The sequence below is a fragment of the Ranitomeya imitator genome, chromosome 5 (genome assembly GCF_032444005.1).
Source record: "Ranitomeya imitator isolate aRanImi1 chromosome 5, aRanImi1.pri, whole genome shotgun sequence".
NCBI lineage: Eukaryota > Metazoa > Chordata > Amphibia > Anura > Dendrobatidae > Ranitomeya > Ranitomeya imitator.
The window spans coordinates 688,078,397-688,094,870 of NC_091286.1; the positions used below are offsets into that span (position 1 = coordinate 688,078,397).

At 43.9% G+C, this 16,474-nt stretch overlaps 1 protein-coding gene across 3 annotated transcripts in view; it reads left to right on the forward strand.

Annotated features, from left to right (window-relative positions):
* EFR3B (EFR3 homolog B) overlaps window positions 1-16,474 on the forward strand; it is a 164,968-nt gene that overhangs the window by 139,910 nt on the left and 8,584 nt on the right. For all 3 annotated transcript variants that reach the window (XM_069728430.1, XM_069728431.1, XM_069728429.1), the window contains 6 exons: window positions 10,951-11,062; window positions 11,280-11,331; window positions 12,372-12,544; window positions 13,843-13,918; window positions 14,270-14,431; window positions 14,666-14,797. In XM_069728430.1, coding sequence (XP_069584531.1) covers window positions 10,951-11,062; window positions 11,280-11,331; window positions 12,372-12,544; window positions 13,843-13,918; window positions 14,270-14,431; window positions 14,666-14,797 — 707 coding nt within the window. The remainder of the gene's footprint in view (window positions 1-10,950; window positions 11,063-11,279; window positions 11,332-12,371; window positions 12,545-13,842; window positions 13,919-14,269; window positions 14,432-14,665; window positions 14,798-16,474) is intronic.

The following is a 16,474-nucleotide window of genomic DNA, read 5'->3' on the forward strand; positions in this document are numbered from 1 at the left end:
GTCTACCTGTACATCATGTGACTGACCTGTATTCTGCCTGTACATCATGTGACTGACCTCTAGTCTGCCTGTACGTCATGTGACTGACCTCTAGTCTACCTGTGCATCATGTGTCTGACCTCTAGTCTGCCTGTACATCATGTGACTGACCTCTAGTCTACCTGTACATCACGTGACTGACCTGTATTCTGCCTGTACATCATGTGACTGACCTCTAGTCTACCTGTACATCATGTGACTGACCTGTATTCTGCCTGTACATCATGTGTCTGACCTCTATTCTGCCTGTTTATCATGTGACTGACCTCTAGTCTACCTGTACATCATGTGACTGACCTCTAGTCTACCTGTACATCATGTGACTGACCTCTAGTCTGCCTGTTTATCATGTGACTGACCTCTAGTCTACCTGTACATCATGTGACTGACCTCTAGTCTACCTGTACATCATGTGTCTGACCTCTATTCTGCCTGTTTATCATGTGACTGACCTCTAGTCTACCTGTACATCATGTGACTGACCTCTAGTCTACCTGTACATCATGTGACTGACCTCTAGTCTGCCTGTTTATCATGTGTCTGACCTCTATTCTGCCTGTTTATCATGTGACTGACCTCTAGTCTACCTGTACATCATGTGACTGACCTCTAGTCTGCCTGTTTATCATGTGTCTGACCTCTATTCTGCCTGTTTATCATGTGACTGACCTCTAGTCTACCTGTACATCATGTGACTGACCTCTAGTCTGCCTGTTTATCATGTGTCTGACCTCTATTCTGCCTGTTTATCATGTGACTGACCTCTAGTCTGCCTGTACATCATGTGACTGACCTCTAGTCTACCTGTACATCATGTGACTGACCTGTATTCTGCCTGTACATCATGTGACTGACCTCTAGTCTGCCTGTACGTCATGTGACTGACCTCTAGTCTACCTGTGCATCATGTGTCTGACCTCTAGTCTGCCTGTACATCATGTGACTGACCTCTAGTCTACCTGTACATCACGTGACTGACCTGTATTCTGCCTGTACATCATGTGACTGACCTCTAGTCTACCTGTACATCATGTGACTGACCTGTATTCTGCCTGTACATCATGTGTCTGACCTCTATTCTGCCTGTTTATCATGTGACTTACCTCTAGTCTACCTGTACATCATGTGACTGACCTCTAGTCTACCTGTACATCATGTGACTGACCTCTAGTCTGCCTGTTTATCATGTGACTGACCTCTAGTCTACCTGTACATCATGTGACTGACCTCTAGTCTACCTGTACATCATGTGTCTGACCTCTATTCTGCCTGTTTATCATGTGACTGACCTCTAGTCTACCTGTACATCATGTGACTGACCTCTAGTCTACCTGTACATCATGTGACTGACCTCTAGTCTGCCTGTTTATCATGTGTCTGACCTCTATTCTGCCTGTTTATCATGTGACTGACCTCTAGTCTACCTGTACATCATGTGACTGACCTCTAGTCTGCCTGTTTATCATGTGTCTGACCTCTATTCTGCCTGTTTATCATGTGACTGACCTCTAGTCTACCTGTACATCATGTGACTGACCTCTAGTCTACCTGTACATCATGTGACTGACCTCTAGTCTGCCTGTTTATCATGTGTCTGACCTCTATTCTGCCTGTTTATCATGTGACTGACCTCTAGTCTACCTGTACATCATGTGACTGACCTCTAGTTTACCTGTACATCATGTGTCTGACCTCTATTCTGCCTGTTTATCATGTGACTGACCTCTAGTCTGCCTGTACATCATGTGACTGACCTCTAGTCTACCTGTACATCATGTGACTGACCTGTATTCTGCCTGTACATCATGTGACTGACCTCTAGTCTGCCTGTACATCATGTGACTGACCTCTAGTCTACCTGTACATCATGTGTCTGACCTCTATTCTGCCTGTTTATCATGTGACTGACCTCTAGTCTACCTGTACATCATGTGACTGACCTATAGTCTGCCTGTACATATCAAAAATAGGAGGACAAGGAGCATACCATAGACAATATATAATTAAATCTTTATTGATACATAAAAAACATTAAAATACAATCAGTAATAGGTCACAGTATGTAAGTTCCAATGAACAGCAGAAAGGGGACTGTCACTCCAAATATCCCCTAAGGATACTGCAGGGGGAATCCCACATATAGTGGGTAAGGTACACAGTGTACTCCCCAGCAGCGCTGTAAAAACCAGGCAAGAACAGGGTAGGGCAATATAATTAGTCTATCTAATATACGACAGAGCCCACGTGGGCTGCATATGCATATAGATGAATAGTAGCGCCATACCAAAATGGACTCACCAGGATAAAGTGCAGAGGGGTGCAGAGGAGCGACACAGCCGGACAGAGAGACCCTCGACGCGCGTTTCGCGGCGCTAACACGCCGCTTCCTCAAGGGAGTGTGACTGACCTCTAGTCTACTCGCCATGTGACTGACCTCTGGTCTACCTGTACATCATGTACTGAGCTCTAGTCTACTCGTCATGTGACTGACCTCTCGTCTACCTGTACGTCATGTGACTGACCTGTAGTCTACCTGTACGTCATGTGACTGACCTCTAGTCTGCCTGTACATCATGTGACTGACCTCTAGTCTGCCTGTACATCATGTGACTGACCTCTAGTCTGCCTGGACATCATGAGACTGACCTCTAGTCTGCCTGTACATCATGTGACTGACCTCTAGTCTGCCTGTACATCATGTGACTGACCTCTAGTCTGCCTGGACATCATGTGACTGACCTCTCGTCTACTTGTACATCATGTGACTGACCTCTAGTCTGCCTGTACATCATGTGACTGACCTCTCGTCTACCTGTACATCATGTGACTGACCTCTAGTCTGCCTGGACATCATGTGACTGACCTCTCGTCTACCTGTACATCATGTGACTGACCTCTAGTCTGCCTGTACATCATGTGACTGACCTCTAGTCTGCCTGTACATCATGTGACTGACCTCTAGTCTGCTTGTACATCATGTGACTGACCTCTCGTCTACCTGTACATCATGTGACTGACCTCTAGTCTGCCTGTACTTCATGTGACTGACCTCTATTCTGCCTGTTTATCATGTGACTGACCTCTAGTCTGCCTGTACATCATGTGACTGACCTCTAGTCTGCCTGTACATCATGTGACTGACCTCTAGTCTACCTGTACATCATGTGACTGACCTCTAGTCTGCCTGTTTATCATGTGACTGACCTCTAGTCTGCCTGTACATCATGTGACTGACCTCTAGTCTGCCTGTACATCATGTGACTGACCTCTACTCTACCTGTACATCATGTGACTGACCTCTAGTCTGCCTGTACATCATGTGACTGACCTCTAGTCTGCCTGTACATCATGTGACTGACCTCTATTCTGCCTGTTTATCATGTGACTGACCTCTAGTTTAACTGTACATCATGTGTCTGACCTCTATTCTGCCTGTTTATCATGTGACTGACCTCTAGTCTACCTGTACATCATGTGACTGACCTCTAGTCTACCTGTACATCATGTGACTGACCTCTAGTCTGCCTGTTTATCATGTGACTGACCTCTAGTCTACCTGTACATCATGTGACTGACCTCTAGTCTACCTGTACATCATGTGTCTGACCTCTATTCTGCCTGTTTATCATGTGACTGACCTCTAGTCTACCTGTACATCATGTGACTGACCTCTAGTCTACCTGTACATCATGTGACTGACCTCTAGTCTGCCTGTTTATCATGTGTCTGACCTCTATTCTGCCTGTTTATCATGTGACTGACCTCTAGTCTACCTGTACATCATGTGACTGACCTCTAGTCTGCCTGTACATCATGTGACTGACCTCTAGTCTGCCTGTTTATCATGTGTCTGACCTCTATTCTGCCTGTTTATCATGTGACTGACCTCTAGTCTACCTGTACATCATGTGACTGACCTCTAGTCTACCTGTACATCATGTGACTGACCTCTAGTCTGCCTGTTTATCATGTGTCTGACCTCTATTCTGCCTGTTTATCATGTGACTGACCTCTAGTCTACCTGTACATCATGTGACTGACCTCTAGTTTACCTGTACATCATGTGTCTGACCTCTATTCTGCCTGTTTATCATGTGACTGACCTCTAGTCTGCCTGTACATCATGTGACTGACCTCTAGTCTACCTGTACATCATGTGACTGACCTGTATTCTGCCTGTACATCATGTGACTGACCTCTATTCTGCCTGTTTATCATGTGACTGACCTCTAGTTTAACTGTACATCATGTGTCTGACCTCTATTCTGCCTGTTTATCATGTGACTGACCTCTAGTCTACCTGTACATCATGTGACTGACCTCTAGTCTACCTGTACATCATGTGACTGACCTCTAGTCTACCTGTACATCATGTGACTGACCTCTAGTCTGCCTGTTTATCATGTGACTGACCTCTAGTCTGCCTGTACATCATGTGTCTGACCTCTATTCTGCCTGTTTATCATGTGACTGACCTCTAGTCTACCTGTTTATCATGTGACTGACCTCTAGTCTACCTGTACATCATGTGACTGACCTCTAGTCTGCCTGTACATCATGTGACTGACCTCTATTCTGCCTGTTTATCATGTGACTGACCTCTAGTTTAACTGTACATCATGTGTCTGACCTCTATTCTGCCTGTTTATCATGTGACTGACCTCTAGTCTACCTGTACATCATGTGACTGACCTCTAGTCTGCCTGTTTATCATGTGACTGACCTCTAGTCTACCTGTACATCATGTGACTGACCTCTAGTCTACCTGTACATCATGTGTCTGACCTCTATTCTGCCTGTTTATCATGTGACTGACCTCTAGTCTACCTGTACATCATGTGACTGACCTCTAGTCTACCTGTACATCATGTGACTGACCTCTAGTCTGCCTGTTTATCATGTGTCTGACCTCTATTCTGCCTGTTTATCATGTGACTGACCTCTAGTCTACCTGTACATCATGTGACTGACCTCTAGTCTGCCTGTTTATCATGTGTCTGACCTCTATTCTGCCTGTTTATCATGTGACTGACCTCTAGTCTACCTGTACATCATGTGACTGACCTCTAGTCTACCTGTACATCATGTGACTGACCTCTAGTCTGCCTGTTTATCATGTGTCTGACCTCTATTCTGCCTGTTTATCATGTGACTGACCTCTAGTCTACCTGTACATCATGTGACTGACCTCTAGTTTACCTGTACATCATGTGTCTGACCTCTATTCTGCCTGTTTATCATGTGACTGACCTCTAGTCTGCCTGTACATCATGTGACTGACCTCTAGTCTACCTGTACATCATGTGACTGACCTGTATTCTGCCTGTACATCATGTGACTGACCTCTAGTCTACCTGTACATCATGTGTCTGACCTCTATTCTGCCTGTTTATCATGTGACTGACCTCTAGTCTACCTGTACATCATGTGACTGACCTATAGTCTGCCTGTACATATCAAAAATAGGAGGACAAGGAGCATACCATAGACAATATATAATTAAATCTTTATTGATACATAAAAAACATTAAAATACAATCAGTAATAGGTCACAGTATGTAAGTTCCAATGAACAGCAGAAAGGGGACTGTCACTCCAAATAACCCCTAAGGATACTGCAGGGGGAATCCCACATATAGTGGGTAAGGTACACAGTGTACTCCCCAGCAGCGCTGTAAAAACCAGGCAAGAACAGGGTAGGGCAATATAATTAGTCTATCTAATATACGACAGAGCCCACGTGGGCTGCATATGCATATAGATGAATAGTAGCGCCATACCAAAATGGACTCACCAGGATAAAGTGCAGAGGGGTGCAGAGGAGCGACACAGCCGGACAGAGAGACCCTCGACGCGCGTTTCGCGGCGCTAACACACCGCTTCCTCAAGGGAGTGTGACTGACCTCTAGTCTACTCGCCATGTGACTGACCTCTGGTCTACCTGTACATCATGTACTGAGCTCTAGTCTACTCGTCATGTGACTGACCTCTCGTCTACCTGTACGTCATGTGACTGACCTGTAGTCTACCTGTACGTCATGTGACTGACCTCTAGTCTGCCTGTACATCATGTGACTAACCTCTAGTCTGCCTGTACATCATGTGACTGACCTCTAGTCTGCCTGGACATCATGAGACTGACCTCTAGTCTGCCTGTACATCATGTGACTGACCTCTAGTCTGCCTGTACATCATGTGACTGACCTCTAGTCTGCCTGGACATCATGTGACTGACCTCTCGTCTACCTGTACATCATGTGACTGACCTCTAGTCTGCCTGTACATCATGTGACTGACCTCTCGTCTACCTGTACATCATGTGACTGACCTCTAGTCTGCCTGGACATCATGTGACTGACCTCTAGTCTACCTGTACATCATGTGACTGACCTCTAGTCTGCCTGTACATCATGTGACTGACCTCTAGTCTGCTTGTACATCATGTGACTGACCTCTCGTCTACCTGTACATCATGTGACTGACCTCTAGTCTACCTGTACATCATGTGACTGACCTCTAGTCTGCCTGTACATCATGTGACTGACCTCTAGTCTGCTTGTACATCATGTGACTGACCTCTCGTCTACCTGTACATCATGTGACTGACCTCTAGTCTGCCTGTACTTCATGTGACTGACCTCTATTCTGCCTGTTTATCATGTGACTGACCTCTAGTCTGCCTGTACATCATGTGACTGACCTCTAGTCTGCCTGTACATCATGTGACTGACCTCTAGTCTACCTGTACATCATGTGACTGACCTCTAGTCTGCCTGTTTATCATGTGACTGACCTCTAGTCTGCCTGTACATCATGTGACTGACCTCTAGTCTGCCTGTACATCATGTGACTGACCTCTACTCTACCTGTACATCATGTGACTGACCTCTAGTCTACCTGTACATCATGTGACTGACCTCTAGTCTGCCTGTACATCATGTGACTGACCTCTAGTCTACCTGTACATCATGTGACTGACCTCTAGTCTGCCTGTACATCATGTGACTGACCTCTAGTCTGCCTGTACATCATGTGACTGACCTCTAGTCTGCCTGTACATCATGTGACTGACCTCTAGTCTACCTGTACATCATGTGACTGACCTCTAGTCTACCTGTACATCATGTGACTGACCTCTAGTCTGCCTGTACATCATGTGACTGACCTCTAGTCTACCTGTACATCATGTGACTGACCTCCAGTCTGCCTGTACATCATGTGACTGACCTCTAGTCTACCTGTACATCATGTGACTGACCTCTAGTCTACCTGTACATCATGTGACTGACCTCTAGTCTGCCTGTACATCATGTGACTGACCTCTAGTCTGCCTGTACATCATGTGACTGACCTCTAGTCTACCTGTACATCATGTGACTGACCTCTAGTCTACCTGTACATCATGTGACTGACCTCTAGTCTGCCTGTACATCATGTGACTGACCTCTAGTCTACCTGTACATCATGTGACTGACCTCCAGTCTGCCTGTACATCATGTGACTGACCTCTAGTCTGCCTGTACATCATGTGACTGACCTCTAGTCTACCTGTACATCATGTGACTGACCTCTAGTCTGCCTGTTTATCATGTGTCTGACCTCTATTCTGCCTGTTTATCATGTGACTGACCTCTAGTCTACCTGTACATCATGTGACTGACCTCTAGTCTGCCGGTTTATCATGTGTCTGACCTCTATTCTGCCTGTTTATCATGTGACTGACCTCTAGTCTACCTGTACATCATGTGACTGACCTCTAGTCTACCTGTACATCATGTGACTGACCTCTAGTCTGCCTGTTTATCATGTGTCTGACCTCTATTCTGCCTGTTTATCATGTGACTGACCTCTAGTCTACCTGTACATCATGTGACTGACCTCTAGTTTACCTGTACATCATGTGTCTGACCTCTATTCTGCCTGTTTATCATGTGACTGACCTCTAGTCTGCCTGTACATCATGTGACTGACCTCTAGTCTACCTGTACATCATGTGACTGACCTGTATTCTGCCTGTACATCATGTGACTGACCTCTAGTCTACCTGTACATCATGTGTCTGACCTCTATTCTGCCTGTTTATCATGTGACTGACCTCTAGTCTACCTGTACATCATGTGACTGACCTATAGTCTGCCTGTACATATCAAAAATAGGAGGACAAGGAGCATACCATAGACAATATATAATTAAATCTTTATTGATACATAAAAAACATTAAAATACAATCAGTAATAGGTCACAGTATGTAAGTTCCAATGAACAGCAGAAAGGGGACTGTCACTCCAAATAACCCCTAAGGATACTGCAGGGGGAATCCCACATATAGTGGGTAAGGTACACAGTGTACTCCCCAGCAGCGCTGTAAAAACCAGGCAAGAACAGGGTAGGGCAATATAATTAGTCTATCTAATATACGACAGAGCCCACGTGGGCTGCATATGCATATAGATGAATAGTAGCGCCATACCAAAATGGACTCACCAGGATAAAGTGCAGAGGGGTGCAGAGGAGCGACACAGCCGGACAGAGAGACCCTCGACGCGCGTTTCGCGGCGCTAACACACCGCTTCCTCAAGGGAGTGTGACTGACCTCTAGTCTACTCGCCATGTGACTGACCTCTGGTCTACCTGTACATCATGTACTGAGCTCTAGTCTACTCGTCATGTGACTGACCTCTCGTCTACCTGTACGTCATGTGACTGACCTGTAGTCTACCTGTACGTCATGTGACTGACCTCTAGTCTGCCTGTACATCATGTGACTAACCTCTAGTCTGCCTGTACATCATGTGACTGACCTCTAGTCTGCCTGGACATCATGAGACTGACCTCTAGTCTGCCTGTACATCATGTGACTGACCTCTAGTCTGCCTGTACATCATGTGACTGACCTCTAGTCTGCCTGGACATCATGTGACTGACCTCTCGTCTACCTGTACATCATGTGACTGACCTCTAGTCTGCCTGTACATCATGTGACTGACCTCTCGTCTACCTGTACATCATGTGACTGACCTCTAGTCTGCCTGGACATCATGTGACTGACCTCTCGTCTACCTGTACATCATGTGACTGACCTCTAGTCTGCCTGTACATCATGTGACTGACCTCTAGTCTGCTTGTACATCATGTGACTGACCTCTCGTCTACCTGTACATCATGTGACTGACCTCTCGTCTACCTGTACATCATGTGACTGACCTCTAGTCTGCCTGTACATCATGTGACTGACCTCTAGTCTGCTTGTACATCATGTGACTGACCTCTCGTCTACCTGTACATCATGTGACTGACCTCTAGTCTGCCTGTACATCATGTGACTGACCTCTATTCTGCCTGTTTATCATGTGACTGACCTCTAGTCTGCCTGTACATCATGTGACTGACCTCTAGTCTGCCTGTACATCATGTGACTGACCTCTAGTCTACCTGTACATCATGTGACTGACCTCTAGTCTGCCTGTTTATCATGTGACTGACCTCTAGTCTGCCTGTACATCATGTGACTGACCTCTAGTCTGCCTGTACATCATGTGACTGACCTCTACTCTACCTGTACATCATGTGACTGACCTCTAGTCTGCCTGTACATCATGTGACTGACCTCTAGTCTGCCTGTACATCATGTGACTGACCTCTAGTCTACCTGTACATCATGTGACTGACCTCTAGTCTGCCTGTACATCATGTGACTGACCTCTAGTCTGCCTGTACATCATGTGACTGACCTCTAGTCTGCCTGTACATCATGTGACTGACCTCTAGTCTACCTGTACATCATGTGACTGACCTCTAGTCTACCTGTACATCATGTGACTGACCTCTAGTCTGCCTGTACATCATGTGACTGACCTCTAGTCTACCTGTACATCATGTGACTGACCTCCAGTCTGCCTGTACATCATGTGACTGACCTCTAGTCTACCTGTACATCATGTGACTGACCTCTAGTCTACCTGTACATCATGTGACTGACCTCTAGTCTGCCTGTACATCATGTGACTGACCTCTAGTCTGCCTGTACATCATGTGACTGACCTCTAGTCTACCTGTACATCATGTGACTGACCTCTAGTCTACCTGTACATCATGTGACTGACCTCTAGTCTGCCTGTACATCATGTGACTGACCTCTAGTCTACCTGTACATCATGTGACTGACCTCCAGTCTGCCTGTACATCATGTGACTGACCTCTAGTCTACCTGTACATCATGTGACTGACCTCTAGTCTACCTGTACATCATGTGACTGACCTCTAGTCTGCCTGTACATCATGTGACTGACCTCTAGTCTGCCTGTACATCATGTGACTGACCTCTAGTCTACCTGTACATCATGTGACTGACCTCTAGTCTACCTGTACATCATGTGACTGACCTCTAGTCTGCCTGTACATCATGTGACTGACCTCTAGTCTACCTGTACATCATGTGACTGACCTCCAGTCTGCCTGTACATCATGTGACTGACCTCTAGTCTACCTGTACATCATGTGACTGACCTCTAGTCTACCTGTACATCATGTGACTGACCTCTAGTCTGCCTGTACATCATGTGACTGACCTCTAGTCTGCCTGTACATCATGTGACTGACCTCTAGTCTACCTGTACATCATGTGACTGACCTCTAGTCTACCTGTACATCATGTGACTGACCTCTAGTCTGCCTGTACATCATGTGACTGACCTCTAGTCTACCTGTACATCATGTGACTGACCTCTAGTCTGCCTGTACATCATGTGACTGACCTCTAGTCTACCTGTACATCATGTGACTGACCTCTAGTCTGCCTGTACATCATGTGATGTCATGATGTCCAGCAGGGGGCAGCAGATTCACATCTACAAGGAGATTTATGATCCCTCATTGAACGCCATCTGTTATTGGCTGTGTGATGTCTTGCAGGATCATTCGCCAGCACGCTGCCTGCGTACCAGAGGTCAGAGGTTATGCTCTTTATAATGGGAAAAGTGCCGCTTCCTTCAATGCATTATCCGACGGAGCCTGGAAGACCGGGGTAAGCGACGGGGATGACCCCAACCTGTGCAGCAGGGTATCGAAAACTGCGGTGCTCACTATAGCGCCAGTTAGTATAATAGTGATAATGGTCACATAGTGGTGCCAGAAACGGTGAAGCCCCTTGTGCCCACCTGTCCCCGGCCTCTCTGCATACAGGGCCGTATCTAATATTTTGTATTATTTATTAACTTTTATTCTTCATATTTCCTATTCAGGGAAAACAGGAACCGTCTGATCCAGATCATGCTGCTGAAGTCTCTGCTGCAGGTACTGACTTCCACTCTCATCTTATTAGTTATTGACCCACCAGCCATAGAGGACCTGCCATTGCTAGACATTTTGGCAGGTGGCTTTATTCCATACTGCCCCCGTATTCTTTTTCCTAGGTCCCCATGTGGCAACAGATCACTATATGACGCTGTACAATGCTGTAATTTACCCAGTTTACTATCGGGCCAGTAACACTAGTTCCTGTCCACGCACATTTTTTAGTTTTTTTTTTTCACTAGAATATTCAAATATTTTTTGCATCTTTATGGGATGTAATTTTTGCTATTTTCGTACATTATTTTGTATTTTTTATGACCCCAAAGGACCACTGAAATACATTTGAAAACGTATTCCTCTTTCTGTAACAATTATTATTTTTTTACGTATCAGACATGTTTTGTATTCGACGAGGGCCGGCGTACTAACAGCAATTTGGATTGGCAGCATGTATTTCTTTTAAATTTATTTAATTTGTATTTATTTATTTTATATATTTTTTTTCTTTTATTTTACATATTGTTGCTTCTCATAAAATCAGAAAAAAAACCTTCGGCGGCATTCCAACATTTAAATATTAAAAAAAATATATATTTTTTTTACATTTTTTTCCCCTGTAACTGGGGCTACTGTATTAGCCCCAGTTACAGTGGAAATGCATAGCAGTGCTGACTGGGTCTCCTGAGACTTAGCAGTTTTGTTCTCCCTCAATCACATGATCACTGGGTCCGGAGGAGGAAGCACTGTTAGTTTCATATATACTGTGTATACAGTGCTTGTTTCTCACTGTATAGACAGTGATCAGAAAGGCAGAGACGGTTATAAACTGTCACTGCCTTCTCTATTGAGAGCTCAGCTGTTCCTGACAACTGACTCCCCACTCACTGTAGAAGAAAACATGGCCCGGATGTTTTAGCTCCTTGGGTAGTCGTTAAGTATGGCACTGCTACGTAATTACAATATGGCGGTAGTTTTTTTAGAATCACAATGCCAGGGTATTCTCTAACAACCTCTCTCTTGTGCCTCTGTAACGTTACCAGGTGTCCTTAGGATTCCAGTGCAGTAATATGTTGACTGCCTTACCCAGCTCCTTTTTGGATCCCCTTCTTTCCTCCACCTTGATGGAAGATGCTGAATTAAGATTGTTTGTTTTGGAGATTCTCGTCTCATTGATTGATCGCCATGATAGCAGACACAAATTTTCCACCATCAGGTACCTCAGGGGCGGGTCTATAACAACCGACCATATATGGTCAGGTACCTCCCTCAGCGGGTCTATAACAGCCGTCCATATATGGTCAGGTACCTCAGGGGCGGGTCTATAACAGCCAACCATATATGGTCATGATTATATCCTGATTGTCATAGCGATATTATTATGGTTTGATTAGTGTGTGAATATTATGTATCTATTTAAGTGAATCTAAATACTGCTTTATTTGTTATATTGGATCACAAGTTCATGTCTCTGTAGCAGGATTGAATTATAAAATTCAAAAAAGATCAATAAATTTAGCAGAAAATAAAAAAATGTATAAATAGACTAAAATATAGGACATACGGGCGCAAGAGGCAATCCCCCTAACTTGTTTATTTTCTTGATAGCTTGACTAGTTTTAGCCTTTGTTACAGGACCTTTTTTTTTCTAAGCCCCGCCTCCCAGGAGCCGTAAAACATTTAGCTAGCAATTCATCCAACAATAACAATTTATGTTCTCCTAGTCATTTTACACACTTAAAAATAAAAATCGTTATTGCGTCACTCGTTTCTTGGAGTCACAACACTTTTATTTTTTTTTTATTTTTATGTTGAGGTTACACTGCTCTGTATCGGGATATGTTTGTCATTGTAAGAAATGCTACATCAGTTTGTCATTCTTATCGGTGACTTTTTCATTATTATTCGTTTTTGCTAATTTTTTTGCGGAAAGGTGGGATCCAAATAGACTAAAACAAAACTTTGGACATTTTTTTTTCCACATCATTCACTATATATTTTTGGGTGTGTCAGAACCCAACCCAAACATTTTTTGCGTGGCTTTTTTAACATTTTATTAAGCATCTTTTTTTTTGTAGTAATATTAGGAGTGTGAGCGTGCATGCTATTATTTTATCGAGGAGAAGCTGATGGGGGTGACGGATAGTCCAATCCTTCTGTCTAACCGCTTAGTTGCCTTGGTCACCCTTTAACTGCTGCATCTAAAGGGTTTATTGGACAAGATTTGAGTTATCTCTGATCCTGGGCATTGCAGGAGAGTGAAATCTTTAATATACAGATACTCTGTGCTAGACAGCCTCCTCTGCGCGAGTGGTACACAGTCATGTCAATCACTGATTGGGACCGCCCACTGGACTCCTTAGCCCAGAGAAAGCGTGGCTGTAAGTCAGTTATACCGAATGTCCTCCCACACATCTACATATCAATCTGCTGCCGACAGATAAGACTCCGTGTGATAATTGTATGTATTTTACGTGTTTACTTTGCTGATGTTCGGCGTTGCTCTGCTTCTAGTACTGTCCCGGACATCGCTGTTTTGAAGCTCAAAGTGGACAAGTGTTCCAGACAAGACACTCTCTTCATGAAGAAGGTACGCTCAACTTCTGACCGTATTTTAAACACATTTCTTCTAAAAACAGCGCCACCCATGTCTAAAGGTGGTGTCTGGTATTACAGGTCAGCCCTGTTCAATGTAGCTAAGCTGATTTAGCAGACACATAAGGAGGCACCAAGCCAATCCATCACACCAAATGTGTAGAGTTCTACTGATTTCCTGCTAGCTCTCAGGATCTCAACCTAACATTTTATGGCTCTCCTTGGTGGTTTCATATCGTCAGCTGCCTGATACTTACAAACTACATACCAGACAGTACAGGGATTCTGGAGACCCCGCTATAAGACATGTAATCTCTTCCCATGATGCTTTGCTCTCACCCTCCAGCACTCGCAGCAGTTGTATCGGCACATCTACCTGAGCTGCAATGACTCCTTCAACGTCCAGGCCCACTACGAGGCTCTGTACGCCCTGCTGGTGATGATCAGCATCGAGCTGGCCAACGAAGAAGTGGTGGTGGATCTCATCCGCCTGGTCTTAGCCGTGCAGGTAAGACCGCCGCCCGACCAATCGACCAGTAAGACCCTAAGCCCTTGGGGACAAAACGTGGACAGCGGTCACCCGATTTGGTAAATCGCTGAAGTTATCTGTCCTAGGAAGACGACGATGTTTTCCTCTGAGTATTCCTCACATGATGAATCAAGTTTTCAAAAAGTTAGAAATTCCCTATTTGAGTTTTTCACCCTTGTAAATGATTGTGTTTATGGACTGATTTATTTTCAGGATTTGGCTCTGAATAATGAGGACAATCTTCCGGCATACAATCGCTGTGCTCTGCATGCCTTGTGTGCCGCCTACCTGAACCTGATCAGCCAGCTCACCACAGTCCCTGCGTTCTGCCAGCACATCCACGAGGTGAGAGCCGGAGCGACGCAGCGTCCACACTGCACTGCGCTCTTATCCCATCTCACATAATACCTCCATATAGTGACAGTAATACTGCCATATACAGCTCACATAATACCTCCATATAGTGACACAGTAACACTGCTATATACAGCTCACATAATACCTCCATATAGTGACACAGTAATACTGCTATATACAGCTCACATAATACCTCTATATAGTGAAACAGTAATACTGCTATATACATCTCACATAATACCTCCATATAGTGACACAGTAATACTGCTATATACAGTTCACATAATACCTCCATATAGTGACACAGTAATACTGCTATATACAGCTCACATAATACCTCCATATAGTGACACAGTAATACTGCTATATATATATCTCACATAATAACTCCATATAGTGGCACAGTAATACTGCTATATACAGATCTCATAATACCTCCATATAGTGACACAGTAATACTGCTATATACAGCTCACATAATAACTCCATATAGTGACACAGTAATACTGCTATATACAGTTCACATAATACCTCCATATAGTGACACAGTAATACTGCTATATACAGTTCACATAATACCTCCATATAGTGACACAGTAATACTGCTATATACAGTTCACATAATACCTCCATATAGTGACACAGTAATACTGCTATATACAGCTCACATAATAACTCCATATAGTGACACAGTAATACTGCTATATACAGTTCACATAATACCTCCATATAGTGACACAGTAATACTGCTATATACAGTTCACATAATGCCTCCATATAGTGACACAGTAATACTGCCATATACAGTTCACATAATATCTCCATATAGTGACACAGTAATACTGCTATATACAGTTCACATAATACCTCCATATAGTGACACAGTAATACTGCTATATACATCTCACATAATACCTCCATATAGTGACACAGTAATACTGCTATATACAGCTCACATAATACCTCCATATAGTGACACAGTAATACTGCTATATATATATATATCTCACATAATAACTCCATATAGTGGCACAGTAATACTGCCATATACAGTTCACATAATACCTCCATATAGTGACACAGTAATACTGCTATATACATCTCACATAATACTGCCATATAGTGACACAGTAATACTGCTATATACAGCTCACATAATACCTCCATATAGTGACACAGTAATACTGCTATATACAGGTCACATAATGCCTCCATATAGTGACACAGTAATACTGCTATATACAGGTCACATAATAACTCCATATAGTGACACAGTATTACTGCTATATACAGCTCACATAATACCTCCATATAGTGACACAGTAATACTGCTATATACAGGTCACATAATAACTCCATATAGTGACACAGTAATACTGCTATATACAGTTCACATAATACCTCTATATAGTGACACAGTAATACTGCTATATACAGGTCACATAATACCTCCATATAGTGACACAGTAATACTGCTATATACAGCTCACATAATACCTCCATATAGTGACACAGTAATACTGCTATATACAGCTCACATAATACCTCCATATAGTGACACAGTAATACTGCTATATACAGCTCACATAATACCTCCATATAGTGACACAGTAATACTGCTATATACAGGTCACATAATGCCTCCATATAGTGACACAGTAATAC